General features: G+C 35.6%; 1 protein-coding gene across 1 annotated transcript in view; it reads left to right on the top strand.

Annotated features, from left to right (window-relative positions):
• Exoc4 (exocyst complex component 4) overlaps positions 1–19,984 on the top strand; it is a 951,164-nt gene that overhangs the window by 124,372 nt on the left and 806,808 nt on the right. Inside the window, exon 6 of the mRNA XM_004626539.3 lies at positions 12,291–12,534. Coding sequence (XP_004626596.1) covers positions 12,291–12,534 — 244 coding nt within the window. The remainder of the gene's footprint in view (positions 1–12,290; positions 12,535–19,984) is intronic.

The raw sequence follows: 19,984 nt of genomic DNA, 5'->3' as shown, positions 1-19,984 counted from the left end.
ATCCCTGTGCTTTGCTAGGCTTGTTCTAAGTAGGTGCTTGAGACCACTGAGCCATCTCACCAGCCCTCCTAATGATTTTAGAGTGCTCTTACTTTCACTAATTCTTTTCATCGGAGGTTTCCATATTCCACCTTTGCTGGCTACAAAGACTTGTGGCAGAGTAGAGATATAGCCAATGTGTTGATAAAGGGCAGAGAAACTCCCATCCTGAAAGATATCTGTGATGAACTTGTGTTTTTTAAAATTGAAGAATGAATTTTAGGAACAATGGAGGTTAGGAGCAGAATATATTTGTTGAGGGAAAGAAAGCTTCTGTCTGAGAGAGGGATAGAAGGGGATCTGGGTGTGTTGGTAAGGAATCTGCCTTTTCTAAGGATTTTACAGAGCAGATCTGTGAGGTGAGATAGGTCCAAGGTGAGAAACATGGGCACTTTCTAAGTGGGCATGAGGCGAGACAAAGTATGTTCAACCAATAAAATTATAAGTATGACTGCTCAGGTAAAATGGATTAAATTGGAATCAAATGGGAAAGGAAATCATACAGTAAGTGGGCAGGAATTCCAAACAATGTTAGACCAGCCAAAGAGCTCAGTGGGTTAAAGTGCCTGCAAAGAGACACAGGGGCCAGGGGTTCAATCCCTGGGCCTGCCATGCTGGTCCCCACCCCTGGGGCATGCTGAGATGGCAGTTGAGATTGGGCGTGGTGGTGCATGCCTGTAATCCCAGCTCTTGAGATCCTGTATACGGGTGGATCAGTGTGAGTCGGATCTAGTAGTGAGCCCTGAACACCCTGTAGACCTTTCCCTAAAAGAATACCAAAAAACCCAAAACAAAACAAAACAAAGCAAAGCAAAACAAAACAAACTCAAAAAAAAAAAAAAAAAAAAAAAAAAAAAAAAAAAAGAAAACAAACCAAAACAAAACAGTGGCTTTTCCTGTAGGGGGTTGAGTTGATGATTTTTCTTGGATTTTTCAAGGTGTTAGAGACCTATTTAGACGATCAGCTTCTGTTGTCCATCTCTAGGAAGGTATGTGTGTATATTTGCTTACTTTTTTGTCATGAGTTGTGGCTCAGAGCAGAGGTGCCTGCTCTACATTTGCAAGGCATCCCGTCTTCTGCTCTGGCTCCTTCGAGAGTCCTGTCCTGTCTGGCTGCTTATAATATTTTTATCTAACTCAGCTGCCTACAACAATGCAAGAAATCAGTTGCTGGACTTAGGTATTCTTTTAATTTACAGTTGTTTTGAATTTTAGGCAATTTCTGTTTTCAAGTTATCTTGATATCATTTTATGTAGTTTTATTTTCATTACTGTCATGTACAGTATTGCTTTTGGAGAACATATTGAGAGGCAGGGATCTAAGCAGCCACCTTTGTGAATCCAAGAATTCCCACAGTTTGTCATTTTAAGATTTTGTTATTTTTAATATTTTTGTTTGCAGTTTTGATGCCATATAATCTCATTTAATGTGCATGACTCTGAAATAATATTATCTGCATTTAACTGAGGTAGAAAGAAAGGTCCAAGGAGATAAATGACCTGAGGGAGATACAGTTGCACATTTGGTATACATAAAATCATAAAATCATATGACACCAAACTCTTGTTCTTTTCACATCATGTCATTTTCCTGCGTAATTAAGCTTAAAAAAAGTTAACAGCCTAATATATTTTAGTGATTTACCCATATAAACTATCAGTTTATCATCTATTTTTGTCCCTCCTGTTATCCTTTACCCTGTTCTAGTCTACTAACCTTTTGTCCACCCAGTGCTATTCCTTGACCTTCTGAAATACCTATTCTGTGCTCTAAATGAAAAAAATTAATATACCATAAGTTTTAGTTTTTCCCAAAAGGAACTCTCTATTCTGCATTTTTGGAAAGCTAATTTACTATCATTTTTCTCTTAGCTTACTTTTACTTATGAAAGACCAGTGTATACTTGTAGTGCTTTCAAGACTCATTGCACTGTGGGGTTCTCTCCATGCCTGAATTAAACTATGTCTTTTATGTATACCATTGCATTGTATTGTTCTGAAGTCATGTAAACTTCTCTACTCATGGGAAATTATAATCCAAAATCGCAGTTGGCAACTTTTGGCAGCCTTTTTTCTGGAGAGGGGTATTATATTGTCTGTGGTTTTCTTTAAAGTAATTTAATCTGTACTTTAGGGGTACTTAGTTAACATTTTAAATATACCTTAATCAGGAATCTACACTCCAGGGGTAGTTAGTTAACATTTGAAAGAACACAATCAAGATTCTATACTCCTGAGGCAACCAGTGCATCAGATGTTGCTCTGTTTGTGTCAGTGGGTACACTAATTAGAATAAAAGATGTAAGAAATACTTTTCACTGGTGAAGGGATGGTATTGTACTTGACTAACCATTTGCACAGAGGCCGAAATAGAGGATAAAGATTGGGTGAGGTCTGTAGCCTTCCAGCCCAGTAAGAGCTTGATTTGGTCTTGGTCTTGAAGCCCTTCAAGGTTGATTTGGGGATCGATCTCAGAGCCTTGTGCTTGCCAGGGAAGCGTTTATTCTACAGAGCCACCTCCCCAGCCCCCTCAAGGTTGATTTGGGCCAGTGGGTCTCACTAACTGTTACTGAGCCAAGTCCAGCTTTGGTTGGCCCATTTTTTCACTCAAAACTAATTTACTTATATTCTGGCTTCATTCATTTGTTGTCCACATGAGTGTAGCTGTCCAATTTTGAGCTACACTATTTCTTTTTAGTTTCCTAAATTCTATTTTGTGTGTAATTGTGTTTAAAGCAGATTTTGTATCTCAGTAGTTTGAATTTATAGTGTCGTTCTGATCAGAAGCACCCAAGTTATTTTTAAGTGGTAACTGTTCTATTATTTTCTACTTATATTGTCTGAAGCCAGAGTCCATCTATAGGGGTAGCATTGTAGATAAGTAATTTGTTTGATGCTGTACTAGTAATTAAGTGTTTTTGAAGGCTTTTTATATTTAATTTTGTTAAATACTGGTAGACAGTTCTCTAACAGATACTATTTCTTAATATGTAATTTAAATTATGTATATTGAAATATTATGTCATACAAGAACTTTGCATGACTTGTAAGCATGAATAACAAAAGGAATGACATCTTTCAAGAGTGTTTATAGTAAATACTACTACTGATATAGGGAAAAGAAACTCCCACCCTGTTAGATGTCTGGTACTGATATAGGGGAAATAAAACTCCAGAGCTGAAAGGACCAGTTCATGTTCTCTAAAATCGAAAAATGCATTTTAGGAACAAATGGAGGTTAAGAGCAGAATATTTATTGGGGGAAAAGAAAGCTTCTGTCCAAGCAAGAGACAGAAGTCACGCACCCTGTAGGGTAAAACCCTGTGGTGAGGTGGGACTAAGGTGGAAACAATGGGAGCTCCCTTAGGTGAGCTTAAGGTGAGACAATACTATGGTCAACCAATGAAATTACAGGCACTTTTGCTTAAGTAAAATTGATTAAATCAGAATCAAACGGGGAAGTAAGTCTGGAAGCAAGCAGCCTGAATATAGAACAAGGTCTCTTCCTGTTTGGGATTGTGTTAGTGACTCTTTAGGGCTCTTTCAAGGTGATTGATATCTATTTAGAATGTCATTCCCTGATGTCCACCCCTAGGGAAGTATGTGGCTGCATTTGCTTACTCTTTTGGCTTGACGTCTGGCCCATAATAGGAGTGTCTGTCTCTTTCAAAGTTGCAAAGTCACCTTGTCTTTCATATTGTCTTGTTGAAGGCCTGGTCCTGTCTGACTGCCTATAATGTTTCTGTCTAATTTAGCTGACTAGAACAGTGTGAGTTTGTGTTCTCTAAAACTGAAGAATGAATTTTAGGAGTAATGGAGGTTAAGAGCAGAATGTGTTTATGAAAGAAAAAAAAGCTTCTGTCTGAGAGACAGAAGGGGTCCCCAATGGATTGCCAAGGACAATTTCTAGGAATTTTTATAAAGAAAAATTCATTAGGTAAGGTGGCCCATGTTAGGAAACAGGGAACTTGCTAGGTGGGGCATGAGGTGAGACAAAACTGTAGTCAACCAATAAGATTACAAGGATCAATTGCTTAGGTAAAATTGATTAAATTGGGATCAAATGGAGAAGCAAGTCACAGTGCAAGTTGATAGTAATTTGGAACAGGGGCATTTCCTGTAGGGCGGTTGGGTTACTGACTCTTTCTGGCTTTCTCAAGGTGATGGATACTCATTTAGAATATCCTAGTGTTTATCCTTAGAGAAATATGTGGGTGCATTTGTTTTATTTTTAGACTTGAGGTCTAGCTCTCAGCTGGACGTCCCTGTCTCTCCCGTAGTTGCAAGGCATCTCTTGTGAACTGGCTCCTTCCAGGGCCTAGCTCTATCTGATTGCCTATATTTTATCAATGTCAGTTGCCTATAATATTACTGTCCTGTATCATAATTAACATATATAAATATATGATGCATATAATAGTATAGAGTATTCAATAAAAACAAAGTCCATTACCAGAGATCTTTTCTTCTGCCATTTTGTGATACAGGTGTATAAGCTTCAGCACAAGTAGTTGTCCTGTCTGGCTCTGGCTCTGGCTCTGGCTCTGGCTCTGGCTCTGGCTCTGGCTAGCAGGACTTGAACTCAGGACCCTTTACTTGCCAGACAGATACTGAGCTATATTCCTGGCCCTACTTATTTTCTTCTACCAAAAAGATTGAAGAAAGAAAGCAGCCAGGGTGTGGTGGTCTAGATTGTTTTCTGTATTCACTGGCAAAGTAGTTTTAAAAAGAAAATACTTAGATTCATGAATGTATTCTTCATTTTATGTATTATTTTTAAAATATGCTGTCTGGCTAGCTATACGCCACACTATCAGAGATGTATAGATTTAAAATTTAGTTAGTGGGATCATGGAATCCTGGAGCTTGAAAGACCATAGATGTCATTTAGTTAATCCTTACATGATTTCTAGAAAGTCTTAGTTAAACCATTCTTATATAATTCATACTTAGCCCCAACTACAGACACTATATATCTACTCCTAAATATAGGCACCTATATACATAAGAGAATGTGTATTGTGAGCAACACTTGGAGCCAATAAGATTTTAGTAAAAAAATAAAATTTACACATTGAGTACATAATACAGTTTGGGAGAATGATCTGAGTTTTAGTAGTTTAGAAATATGTAATTATGTTCTAATTATTGTGTGAGACCTTACTGAATTTCATTTAAATTATTTTTGAACAAAGCTTTTCCCATGATGCTCCAGTAATTTTATCTTACCTCATAGAGTTTTTTGGTGGCTATTAGACTAGTCATGGCTGATTATAGTATCCTTTTAAATTGTCACTTAATTTTCAGCTGATACAAGTGAAATAGATAATATAAATTAATTAATATTGGATATGTTCACTGTTTATGCTCTAGGAGATTTCGGGAGAGAAACAGATAAAATTGTAAACAAATGTGCCATTTGGAGCTGTGGCACTTTATTATTCATACCTTGCTTATTTGTTGCTTTTTAACGGGGCTATTTGTCATATTACTGTGCCTATAAGTAGCTATATACCATGTAATCTCAGGCCCTATTGATTTAAACTACAATTATCACCAGTCACCCTTGTGGCAGTAGCTCTGATGTTTAAGTGGTTGGCTGTATGTAGCCTCTCTGTGACTCAATATGTGCTCTTTTTTGAAGCACATTTTGTGTCAGCTAAGCTTTTCTTACAGTTAGTTTCATTTTCCCTTGTAACTTGCTGAATTTGGATGGCTCCTTTGCTGCTAGATGCTTTTCCCCACCATGCTGTGGGGTTGATTTTACTGGATGGAGTGCCTCTGTGCCTTGAGGTGTCTGGCTTCTTCATATATAAAATAAAACCCGTAACTGAAATATCTATTCTTGGAATGTCACATTTGGGAATATTGATGATTTTCTTTCAGAATTATCTTTAGAGGCTTAAGGCTTCTGTTTCACTGCTATTAAAAAGATAAACTTGTTAAGTACTTCATAATCTATAATGCAATGAAAATTATATGAATCTGGTCATTTTTTATATCCTTTGTCAGTTTTGGGAGGGGCATCTTGTGAGTCTAAGATGCTCTAATAAGTGTATAGAGAATTTATTAACATAAGAATAAACTTGTGTAACTATCTTATAATAAAATGCCTTTGGTTTATAGTTTAAATGAATATATTTTAGAGTAAATTACACATTATATAAAAATAACCATTTAAAAGTATACAATCAAGTGATATTAAGTAGATTCACAATATATACAACCATCAATACCAGTCATCTGCATAGCTCTTCATCTTGAAAAACTGAAATTCTATACCCGTTAAACAATTAATTTGCATATTTCCTTTCTCTACATACCCTGACAGCATTCTACCTTTTGTTTCTACAAATTTGACTTTTCTAAATACCTCCTTGTAAGTAGAATCATATGCTATTTTTCTTTTTGGCTAATTTTACTTAGCATAGTGTTTTTAGTATTCATTGATTTTTAGTATATATCAGAGTTTCCTCCCTTTTTAAAGTCAAATGATTGATGCCATTGTCTGTATGTATCACATTTTGCTTATCCATTCATGTGCCGAATGGCATTTGGCTTGCTTCTACATTTTGGCGATTATCAATAATCCTGCTCTGAGGTGTACATGTGTCTATTTGAGAATGAAATTGGTTTGTAGTGTATTTGACTTTATAGATTTATTATTTTAAATAATCATTTGTTTATTTACTTGGTACAGGGTCTCGCTATGCATGTTGGACTCCTAATGATACTCCTGTCTCAGCCTCCCCAGCACTGGCATTAAGGCATGTGCCACCATGCCAGGTTTTGATTTTAGTGGCCAGCTGGGCCAGCCCGGGGTTCAGGGGCTGGCACAGCATGTGGTCCTGGGATCTAACTCAGGCCCTTGCACTTACCAGCCAGGTGCTTAGGCCACTGAATTATCTCCTCAGCCCTGACTTTATAGATTGAATTAGGAAGTTTTTCTTTCTCTTTAGTATTTTGGAAGAATTTGACAAAGATTAGTTTAAATTCTTTAAATGTTTGCATAATCTACCATCAGGTCTTTCTTGTCAGGAGATTTTTGACTGCTGATTCAACCTTTTTACTAGATACAGTTTCATTTAAATTTTCCTGTTTCTTCATGACTTAATGTTAATAGATTCTGTGTTTCTAGGAATTTGTTTAGTTTTGTACCCTGCTATTTATGTATTATTTTGGATTATTTTTATTTTATTACTGGTTTGTGAGCTGTTTCTATCTTGAAAGAGTATTGGATTTTGTGAAATGATTTTCTGCATCAATTTAGATGTTTGTGTTTTTTTTCCCCCTTCATTCTGTTATTGTGATTTGATGTAATACAGTGATTGATTTTTATATGTTGAATCATCCTTACATTCTAGAAATAAATACTGTTTTGTCACTGTGTGTATTCAGTATGCTACTAACTTTTGGTTGTACATATTTTTGGTGGCTTATTGTTTGTTTAAGTCCTCTGTTTTCTTATCTTATGTCTCATTGTTCTATCAGTTATGGACAGTAGGATATTGAAATCTTCCATTTATATAGAACTAATTTTCTCTTCATTTCTGTCACTTTTGCTTCATATATTTTGATAGTCTCTCATTAGCTGTGTGAACGTTTATAACTGTTACGTCTTCTTCCAATTTGAACATTTTATTAATATGTAATATCCTTGTCTTTTGTAATCTTTTTTGATTTAAAGTCAATTTTGTCTTATATTAGCCTAGCTACTCTTACTCTGTTTTTGTTATTATTTTCCTTTGAATATCTTTTTCTCTTCTTTTGTTTTCTCTCTGCTTGTACTTTTGGGTCTAGTCATTCCATAAAGTTTTAAAATTTAATTTTGCTAGTGTATATGATTAGAGAGTTAAATCCACTTACATTTAGTTCTAATAAGGAGATACTCTGTCATGTTATTTGTTTTTTATATGCCTTTTAGCCTTTTTGTTTCTTCTAGCCAGAATTATTTCTTTTGTATTTTGTTAAAATTTTAATTTTGTAGTGAGACATTTTTCCTTCTATGTTCTTTTGCATTCAATCTGTACCTATTATTTTTGAGGCTTAAATGTGGGGATTAAACATTCTAACGTTCTAATACTCTAACTTGAGTTTATATGAACCTATATTTAATAAGATGGAAAAATTTTGCTCCTTTGATAGCTATGCCTCTACTACTTTTTGCTGCTAGCATCATAATATTGCATTTGCATATATTGTGTTCCTTGAACCATAAACTAGTAATTGTTTAAGTACATTTGTCTCTTAATTTGTATAGAAAACAAAATATGGATTTACAAAATAAAGTTATAATAGGTTTTAGACAATTATTCTACTACATTTTAAAAATGTTTTACTTTCTTAAACCATGTAGAAGGTAGAAAGTATAGTGACAGATTATAACTATTTCATTTCTACCTTTCAGACTGCCTTGAGTATTTTTTCAGGGCAGATGTAGTGCTAATGAGCTGCCTTAGTTTTTATTTTTTTGAAAATGTCTTACTTTCTCCCTCACTTTTGAAGAATGGTTTTGTGAGATACAAGATTCTTGGTTGACAGATATTTTTTGTTTCCTTTAGTTCTCTTTGAAGTAGGCCATAATCTTCTGGTCTCTTGAATTTTCTTTTCTTTTTCCTTGTCTTTTTTGTTTTAGTTTATTTTAAAGAGCATAATAATTAATAATTAGAAAAGTACACACTTAGAAGATCAAGATGTCTATTCTTTTCTTTTTTTTTGTGGAATCTGGAATTTAACTCAGGCCCTTGCACTTACAATGCAAGCACTTACTCTATCTCCCCAGCCCCCTAGAAGACCAAGATGAGAGGTATTCAACCATGGGTTTTGTATTACACATTGCTGTCCTCGATGTAGTTGCTCAGATCACAGATATCAGTACACAGAGTTAGTCAAGGTGAAAATTCTAAACATTAACTGCTATTTTCAAAAGAATTGATGGAGATTATGAATAAAATCTTCTCAGCCATCCTGTATATGTACTTGCATGTTTTCCCTATCTTTTATCCTTTCTCTCATCTTTATTGTTTAATCCTTACATTCAGCTTATTTCCCTTTTACTGTGTCTATTATACCCGTCAGGTTTCTTACACTAGGGAGACAATATGATACTTACATGTGGTACAGGATCTCACTACCCAGTTCTGACTCATGGTGATCCTCCTCTCTTCAGCTTCCCAATCACTGGGATTATAGGTATGTGCCACCATGCCTGGTCTCAGTGGCCTGCTCTTTGAGCTCGGGGTCAGGGCTGAGGGCAGGGATCAAACCCTGGTCCTTGTGCTTTTCTAAGCAGGTGCTTAGTCCCCTGAGGTATCTCGCTGGCCCTCTGGCCTTTGACATTTCTGATGAGAAATCTGTGAATAATTTGAGAATTGCTGTCAGTATGTGATGAGTTGCTTCTCTCTTGCTGCTTTCAAGATTTTATTTTTCAGCAGTGAATGACAGTATGTATTGGTATAATTTACTTTTATTTCCTTGTACTTGGAATTTGTTGAATTTCTCAGATGTTTATATTCAGAAAAATACAAAAGTTAATTTGGGAGGTATTAAGCTTTTACTTCTTTAAATATTGTCTTTGCTCTTTTCTCTTTATTCTACAGTGCGTTATGTTGGTTTTATACCGTGAGTCTTATAAACTCTTAGTCTTTCTTTTTTCTTTCTGTTCTTCAGGTTTGATAATGTCCGTTGTTCTGTTTTCAGGTTCACTGATTTTTCCTGCTCACATGTTTTTGAATCTCTCTAGTGAATTTTGTATTCCAGTGATTATGCTTTTTAGCTCTAGATTTCTTTTTGAAGTTTTCTACTTCTCTGTTGATGTTGGCATTTTGTTGAAACATTGTTCTCTTTGTCCATTTTTTTATTGTTCTTTGAGCAGCTTTAGTATTATTTTATAGTCTTTGTTGAAAACATCTGTCATCACATCTTTTTTAAGGAGCAGTTTCTATTGATAATATTGTTCTTTAAATAGGTCACATTTTCTTCTTTTTATGCCTTGGTTTTCTTGTTGAAAATAGTATTTGAATCTGATGATTTTGCGGCTGTGAAAATTAGAATTTTTTTTCTTTCCAGAGTTTCCCGGTCATTTTTTTTCTTGTAGGATGTCAATGTCCTAAGAATCAGCTGAATCTAAATTTAATGTTTTTTCAAGCCTTTATTGTGTATGTACCTTTTCTTGGGCATGGTTACTTCCTGATTTTTCCTATACATACACTTGTTTTAAAACTTTAAAATATCTTGCTCCTAGAGGAGGAGAAAGAGAAAAATAAAGAGGTAGAAGGAATGCGATCCTACAGTATCCCCTTGAAGTCACTTAGTGAAAGGGATTTGGAGGAGGGCACCAGCAATGTCAGTTTGTTCTTTGTCTGCACCTCTGTGATTAGACTAGGAAGCAATCAATCATCAGAGCACAGACTCTGAATATTTGGAAGATAGAATTCTTACTTGCTTGTCCTTTTCCTTGCCATCACTGTGCAAGCTGGTCTCAGATATATACATAGCTGCCTGCAAAGGATCTAGAGTTGGGGTACTGTGTAGGTGGTACTGTGCTGAGTTAAAACTAACTGCAGTTATGCATCTAAGCCTTCCTATGAAGTTATAAGCCTTAAAGTAGACTCTAGAGCTCTAAAATGTAATCAGATCACTTGATGATGGGATATAGTCTGAGAATAGTATTAGGTGATTTTGTCCTTGTGCAGAATTAGAGTCTGTTTACATAAACTAAGATAGCTGTGATGTCACCAGGAAGTATAATTTTATGAAACCAAAATGATGTATGTGGACTGTTGATGAGTATAACATCTTGTGTGTCATATGACAGTAGTTACATAATCCAATTATATCAGCATAATTGTTGCCTAGGTAGGGAGAGAGATTCCTGATGCTTCCTACTCTTCCGTTGTTTCAGAATTATGCTCAGTTAAATTTTTTGAATTGAGAGTTATATCTTCCAGCCCCGAAGAGTCAGCAGCCTATCAAGGAGACCATTTCCTCTGAAGTATAGATTTTAAAGGTTTTGTTCAGTGGACTTTCCTGCATATGTTGGGCTATTTTCAGGGTTCCCTAAAAAGAATACAATTACAGTGATATTAGTGGCAAAGAATACTTTATAGTGGTCTGTGTAGTCTGATTGGGCTTAAATCTACTAAAGAAAAACACATTCATTCATTGAGACAGTCATATGTTATGAAAACCTTCCATTTGTTCTGAGGGATAGAGGACAGGATGATGAGAACTTTTAGCTATTAGCCTCATCCAGCTGTTTGTATAATGATATAATTTTTTGGCCAAGGTTTATAACCTGCCATTCTTTTGGCAGCGGTAAAACTCCTGAACTCATATGAAAGGTTTTGCCTGTATATACATATATGTGAATATAATGTAGATGTATGTACATATATATTAAATTTATATGTGTACACACATACATGATACATAGATACATATGTGTGTATGACCTATGGTTTCAATAGATACAGAAGTCTCAGATCACCTGCTGATCCCTCCAACTATCTGCAGGGGCTATAGGCCAGTGTGTTATGCTATTTTTTTCTTTCTAAAATCAAATAGTTTTAATGCTGGCTATAGCATAAAGATCTAGAAGGGCTTTTGACATCTAACATTACTTCTCAGAAAATTTCCATCGAGTTTTAATGAGGTCTGTCTCTGATAGATGATGGTGTGGCAAACATATGTATAAATAAAAATAGAAAGTTGTTCTTTTGTATTCATAAAAAATCTCTTTATTACTTGTGTTCATCAAAGTTGCATCTCACTTGTACATGTTGTTTTGCCTTTCTTTTCATTTGTTACTTTTCTTGTAATTTTAACTACCCTCATATATATATATATATATATATATATATTCATTATATCTTTTACTTCAGCTGCTTATGACTTCTAATTAATGAATAGGAACTTGAGGCCAAGGTCTGGTTCTTTAGAATTGTCTTGCAGTACCAGGCATGGTGTTTTACATATGATCAATGATTAATAAATATCAGTGAGTTCATGTCAGAAGTGGTCTGTCTGATATTTCCCGTGGAGATATGCATACTGAGTTTTAATTTCTTCTTACTAATGGATATGATTTCAGGAATATAAATATTATTTTGTGACTCTTGTATAGTTACTATGCAAATTAATTTAGTTAAAAAAACTAAATCCTTTAAGTGTGTAATCAAAGTGGTGTTATCATTTATTAGACTTTTACTTCTGATTTTGTAGTAGACTGTATTTTATTATTTATTTTGCAGTGAGGGACGTAAACTTGCAGGACATCAAGGAGGACTTGGAATTGGACCCAGAGGACAACAGCACCCTTTTTATGGGCATCCTTATCAAGGGTCTGGCTAAATTGAAGAAGATCCCAGAGACAGTTAAGGCAGTCAAAGAGCGCTTGGAGCAGGAGCTAAAGCAGATTGTGAAGAGGTCCACCACACAGGTGGCAGACAGTGGCTATCAGCGAGTAGAGAACCTCACTGTGGAGAACCAACCAAGGTAGGTGGGGAGAAGGTTTGTGTTTTTGGTAACTATGTTCTTTTTTTTTTTTTTTTTTTTTTGCAGAACTGGGGATTGAACTCAGGCCCTTGTGCTTGTCAGGCAAGCACTTATTCTACTGAGCTATCTCTCCAGCCTCTTTGTGACTATTTTCTAGAGCAAAGTATAAGTAGTTTATCTTTTCTTGATGTTATTTTCTTGAACTTAGTGTATTATAGCTCAGACAAATTCAGAGAAGTAAAAACAGCTGTACTAAACATAATTCAGTTATCTTATTGATTTTGCTAAAAAATTTAAAAGCTAATTGTTCATAGTCATGTATGTTGAATAAAAGATACAGACATGTCTGTAAAAATACATTCAAATACATTAAGTGGACAAGTAAGTTAAATATAACAGTTATTGAACATGAAATAGAAACTAAGTAAGGCTCCATGTATATATGATATCATTTAATTCTCACTACAATTCTGAGCTAGTTACTAGTATCCATATTTTATATTACGTGAGCTTAGGCTTATAGAGTAAATAGTTGAGGTTTATAGAAAAGGAAGTTGGTCTTTTTTTTTTCCAAAATTTTATTGATAAACAGATAGCAATGAGACAGTTTCAAATCAAATCGGAAGTACAGTTTCCACAAATAATACACTGCATATATTCTTCTTAGTGGTTAATTGCTGTACAAGATGCGGACTTGAGATCCTATTTACAAACACCATTAGAACAAATCATTCTATTCATTAAGAGAATGCAACTATATATGTATCCTAACCACTTTGAATACACAGATACAAAATGGACATTCATCGGTATACCCCATTTTTTCTAAGTTCCGTTATTGAATATTATAGGTGTGTAAACTCAGCAAAATATTGTAAAAGAGCCCAGTAGCCCATAATAGCATTGGGTCTTCTGTTTAACTGGCAGTGTCAGAAATTATTGACCTGAGTTCCCCACAGCTCAACAGAACAACATGGCTTTCCTTCCTATATTTCGTCTTCATACTTTTCTACTGGATGGTTAAGACCTAGGTAAAGCAGGACCCGTGCAACAAGAATTGTAGCTTTTTGGTCTGAGAAGGTCAGTGAAACCCCTCAGGATTTATCCTGAGATCCTGTAAAGGAGGTTGGTCTTAAGAGTTGAGTTCAGGTCCATCATTCTAAAGTATCTTTCTTCTGTCTCATGCTCTTTTCATAGCTTGTGATGATGTTGTTTGTAGACAGACCCATCTCAGAATTTCTGTATTGACTTAAAACAACAAATAAGACTTGCATGTTATAATTTTTGTTTTATAAGGACAATGTTGAATTCATATTCTGATCCAAACTTTGTGACTATAATATACTAGGAGATCATGTTTATTAAAACAGATTTGAGGGCATAATAGACCAGTGTCATTTGGCAGTATTTGAATTTGGACACTTCCTGGAAAATAAAAGATTCATTATGAAGGGGCCTCTATCCCCATACACTTCCTCAATCCATGCTTCTCTATTGTTGCCTCCTGTCTCACTAACTCTTATCTTGTTTCTGGGACAAATACCTGACACTCAAAATGAAGGAAGGAAAGGTTTATTTAGCTCATGGAGGTTTCTGCCCATACACAGTTGGCTCTAAGAGCGGCACATAGCACAGAGCAACCTTTCATGGCAGGAGCAAAAAGCAGAGAGCAAGGGGAGGAGTAGCAGCAACAATGGCTACAGAGAGGAGGTCTGTTTCCCCTAAGTTGCATTCAGGCTGTATGCACCATGCTGGGTGTAGTACTCACACCCATAATCCCAGCAGAATTTACACCCATAATCCCAGTGGATCATGAGTTAATCACAGACTCTAGAAGTCCGCCCCATGACCACACGAGGCTTTAGGGGAACAACTAGACACAAACCATAACACTTCTCAACTCCCATGTATACCAGACATGTATGAAGGCAGGAATTTGGCACTAAGGCAGAAGATCACGGAGCTCACACTTTCATATGAAAATAGAGGCAAAATGGAGTCTGTCTTCTCATTTATTCAAAGCATATGAACTCCTGGGAGGTGATAGGTATAAATGAATTAGAATCTTGTCACTAGATATGAAGGAAATTTTACTGTTGGTACTTAGAGCTTTTAAATTTTTATGAAAAGAAGTTAAATTTAAGGAGAAATAGTATTAATTCATTTAGTATAGACTTCCTCCTTTTTTATATTTTGGAAGAATATAGTCTATTTATATTTTCTTTTGTATATCTAAATAGCATTAAAATTCTTGATTTTTTTTTTTTTTTTTTTTTTTTTGGTACTGGGTATTGATTGAACTTGGGACCTTGCACTTGCCATGCAGATGCTTATGCTGCTGAGCTATATTCCCAGCCCTTAAAAATCTTCAAAAAAGAAATCTCTGTGAACTTCATTCAAAAGTACTATAGTTAGTGAAAAAAGGTGTTGTCTACTCTGCTTTTATAAGAGAATACTTGAAAGCAAATAGGAGCATAGGTTTTGGAGAGAAAAACTGACATATTCTAGCTTTGTGATCTGTGGAAAATAGTGCTTATTTTATAGGGCTTGCTTTAGATGAAGGTTCATGTTCAAATTGTTTAGTAGAATAGCAGCAACAAGTACGACACATGCACAAATATGTATATGAATATATGTGTTTATTTATTATGGTGCCTTCTTGAATTTCCATCTTTTTATTGGTCACTCATGTCATGATTTAGAGAAGCCAACAGATGGATGAAATTGAACTTTGCTTTCTTCTTTCTTTACCTAGTGCCTTGATTTCAGTGAAGACCTTTTTCACTTCTTACTGATAAGTAGTCTGAAATTCTGGGTTGCTATTTGCCCTGTTGGTGAAAGTCCCTAGATGAATATACTGAAGTTCATAGGGAAATAACATTACTATAATATATTCTGGAAATAAAGCGAAAGGGCACAGATAATAACTCTTCTGCAGATCTCATTATAGTACCTTTAAGAACATACTGTCTTTCATAGTATTTTTGACCTCTTCCTCTTCTATTGCCTCAGCCTATTACAGAATCTGTGAATGGATATTATAGCACTAAAAGTTGAAATTCAGCTCACAGGCCCAGGAAATACTGTTTCTGAATGAGGAATGAGTCAGCAGAAGTCCCCCCTCACCTTATTTTGAGTTTCATTTTTTTGATCAGTATTTTTAAAAGCTTTTACAGGCAGGATATGTTGAGTACTAATAAGTGAATAATAGGTTTTAGTCTCTTATGTATAATGTAATGCCATATTATAAAGCATAAAGACCTGATGGCCACAGAACTGTTTTATGACACAAATTAATACAAGGAAATCAAACACTTAAGATGAACCACTTGGAAGATAAAGGATTAAATCCTTAGACTGGGATTCTAGATGACATAATTTTGAGCAAGTTTTTGATTGTTGTGTTATATTAAATGCCTTAAAACTCTAAGAATTAATTCCTTTGGATTAATGACAATCATTCAAAAATGATTAGTGTTGTTACTTCTAAAGGATTGGAATTTTAGATAGAATATTGTCAGATATCCCTTGAAGCTTGCATGGCTTGTGTGCATCAAGTTTTTTTTTTTTTTTTTTTAATGTATTAGGTACAGGGTCTCACTATACATTTTGGACTCCCCACGCTGGGATTACAGGTGTGCACCACCATGCCCAGCCTCCTTGCCTGACTCAGTGTACCCAGGGGGCAGGGCTGGCATAGCATGTGGTGCCAGGGATTGAACCTTGGTCCCTGTGCTTGCCTAAGCAGGTGCTTAGTTTGCTGAGCTATCTCAGCCCTTTTAAGAAGGTGTTAATGACACTTATTTCAGAGACAGGTATAAATCACAACCCTGGGCATAATTATTACTATTGCTATTGCTATTACTATATAGCAATAGTAACTATTGCTATTATTACTATTGCTATTACTATTGCTATTCAAGAAGTTTTGTAGTTAAAGGCATAAAAATTTGTTTTTCCTAGGGAAAAGTTGGAGCATGGACCCCCTCCCAACACACACAATAAAAGAAAAGGAATCCTCTCTTCCCAAGATACATATTCTTTTTACCCTGAAAAAAATAGCCTATTCCAAAATATTAGCATGTAAATGCTTCTCTGAGGCAAAATACCACTGTAAGTTTTCCTAAAAGTTTCATTGTTCATTAGGATGTTAAATGTATTCTGTTTATGATGCATTGCTAGCCTGTTTTCATTTGTCTTTATGTAGAGAGAATTAATGTTGTGTGATATTTTACTAGAAATACAAAAGGAACCAGTCTAGTGAATTTCTGCCCTGCTTTAGTTTCTACAGTGCCAGAGTATTTTTTCAGTTTTTATACAGTTACTTTGATTATCCACTTATTTTATTTTTGTCTTCCAAACTGGTCTATTTATCAGAGATATACTTTACCGTTTTCCCCTTCATTCGTAACCTTTTGGTGTCTGTATGATTCCACATGCTATTAAAAGAAAATACTCAACTAATATTGCCCACTTGATAAACATTACAGTAATAGATGCCTGGGTAATCTACCAGAACTACCTGCTACCCATTATTTTTCCATAAGGGCTAGAAGTGTCTTCAGCTTCAATTGGTAAATGTGATGTGCAGTTCAGAATTCTTGAACTGCTGCTGTTTGTTGATTTTTTTTTTTTCCCTCAAAATCTAGCTCATGAGTATCTTTGTATCATTTTGTGTCTCAGAAGCTAGAAAGAGTTGAATGACATTTAAGAAGTAAAAACATGTGGAAGAAATGGAGGGAAAAGATTCTCCTCAAGGTGTGAAATCCTGTGAGGATTAAGGGAGAGGGGAGAATGTGGGGAAAGAGAGTGATTGGCAGCTATCTCTTTAAAAATTGGCCTGTTGAAGGCAAAAATTGACTACAGTATATGCTGATGGTCAGTTATACTTTCATGAAACTGTTAGTCTTCAGGTAGAAAGAATTAAGTATGTTGGTGCCATGGCTGCCATGAAGACCTTTATTTTGGAAGGAGACCATTTTGCAGTGTTCACTGTCCTCTATTATGAAGAACAAAGATTAAATATAAGCCATGAAAAGCAGAGGAAATTGCATGCCTGTGCTGATTGTGATATGATAGCCTTAGAAAACAGGAAATACCCTTTAAAGCTTAAAGTAGTTTTGTTTGGGTTATAAGGTTATATGTGTTGTATGACTCCTTTCCCCTGCCATTTTACAACTTATATCAAGTTATACTGGAAAAAATGTTACGTAAATATTAATTTAAATACTTTGGTTATTTTAAGTACAAGAAATCAGTAAGAGTGAAAATGCCTTTGGGGGATAGGAATGTCCACTCTAAATTTTAGTGTGGAATAATGCAGGACTTACTTCTAGAATTCTCTAAACTTCTTTTTATGATAATATATATCTATCTGTGTGTATTTGGTCATTTTTCTGACTTTCTCTAGAATGGAAAAGAAAACAATTTGCCCTTTTTTTTTTTTTTTTTTTTTTTTTTTTTTTGGAAAGGGTCTACAGGGTGTTTAGGGTCTCACTACTAGATCAGACTCATAATGATCCTCCTGTTGACCTCCTGCCAAGAGCTGTGATTACAGGCGTGTGCCACCACACCTATTCTCAATCACTGTCTCAGTGAGTGCAACCGGGGGGCAGAGCTGGCAAGGCAGGCCCAGGGATGGAACCCCCAGCCCCTGCGCCTGCTTGCAGGAGCTTTAATCCACTGAGCTATTTGGCTGGCCCCAATTTGCACTTTTCAATACCATACCTCCAGAATCTAGCACAGTGTCTACCTGACCCATAATAAATATTGAATGAAAACATGAGTTCCATATATTATATCAGCCATGGACCAGATGCTATAAAGAAGTGTTAAACAAAACAGACATGTTCCCACTCCTGATGAAATAGTTTAAAAGGGGAAGAAAAGCTTTAACCTAAGAACCCTACAGTAATAGCTTTTATAAACAAGTAGAATAAAGTATATAACCATGGGCACCTTTACTAGTCTGGGTAGGCAGGCATTAGGAAGTAGCTTGTGTTAAAGTAAGGCAACTTTTATTACTGTTTTATACTGTTATTGTCAAGCTGTACTCATTGGCTGGCACTTATGATTTGGTCTTCTAGATGTGCCGTTAGCATGACATTGGCCTCTAAGATGGGAGAAGAAAGGGGGCCAGGTTTTTATGTACCACTTATAGTTTTTGCTGACTTTGGGAGAATTATTTTTTTATTTTTTATTTTTTTGGTACTGGGGATTGAATTCAGGACCCTGCATTTGCCTGGCAAGCACTTATTCTACTGAGCTATCTCCCCAGCCCGAGAATTAAATTTTGATGAGTGTTACAAAAATGCTTTTCTCAGAGATGACAGCTATTTTTTTATGCTATGGATAATGTTTGTTTCTTCTATATATGTTCCTTTTCCAATAAATTGTTATCATCATGCATATTTTTCTTTGCCAATCTGAAAGGTGAAAAGTGATATTTCTAGCATGGTTAGAATTTCATTTTATTTATTTGTTTTTATAAAGAGTCTCACTACACAGTTTGGACATCATAGTGATGCTCCCGTCTCCCCAGGATCCTCCCCAGCTCTGAGATTACAGGTGTGTGCCACCACATCCAGTTTAGGCACCAGCATGGCATGTAGTACAGAGGAGCAAACCTAAGACCTTGCGCTTGCAAGGCCGATGCTTAGAACGCTGAGCGTTCTCCCCAGACTGAATTTGCATTTTTCTTGTGAGTGAAGTTAAACTTTTCATTTGTATAAAAGTAATTTGTTTTTGTGATGCTGGGTGATAGCATATGGATATATTTCTTCAAAGTAAGCTGCATTGAGAATCTGTGAAGATACAGATTTTTTTTAAAGGCATAAAAAATGACCCTGAAACAGGATGAGTGGTTCTCTATCCTAGCACCTTTCCTTTTAAAAAAATGTAGTTGGCACGTGTCTCACTATGCAGCTCGGATTTGTGGTGATCCTCCTGTTTTCAGCCTCCCCAGTGGTGGGCTAACTAACAGGCATACCCTATCACACCAGTTCTCCATGGCTGGCTCATTGTGCCCAAGTGCAGGGGCAGCATGGCCTGTGGTGCCCGGGATTGAACCCTGGTCCCTGCGCTTGTCTAAGCAGGCACTTAGTCCACTGAGCTATCTTGCTGGCCTACCTTTCCTATTTTGATGTCTGATATTTTTAATAATTATCTTCAAATAATGTTTATTTTCTTTTAATGAATATCCTGACTTCCTTTTAAATGAATTCTGCACTGATTTGCAGAAATTCTCTATATATTTAAGAAGTTGAGTTTGCTTTTAGAATATTTTGCTGAGTTTATACACCTATAATATTTAATTGATGGAAGTTAACAAAAAAGGGGATACAGATGAATGTCCATTTTGTATCTGTGTATTCAGAGTGGTTAGGATAGATATATAGTTACATTCTCTTAATGAATAGAGGGATTTGTTCTAATGGTGTTTGTAAATAGG

Source organism: Octodon degus, unplaced genomic scaffold (genome assembly GCF_000260255.1).
Source record: "Octodon degus isolate 3935 unplaced genomic scaffold, OctDeg1.0 scaffold00015, whole genome shotgun sequence".
NCBI classification, from domain to species: domain Eukaryota; kingdom Metazoa; phylum Chordata; class Mammalia; order Rodentia; family Octodontidae; genus Octodon; species Octodon degus.
Note: the sequence above shows the minus strand (reverse complement) of the source record. Positions and strands in the feature narration are given on the sequence as shown.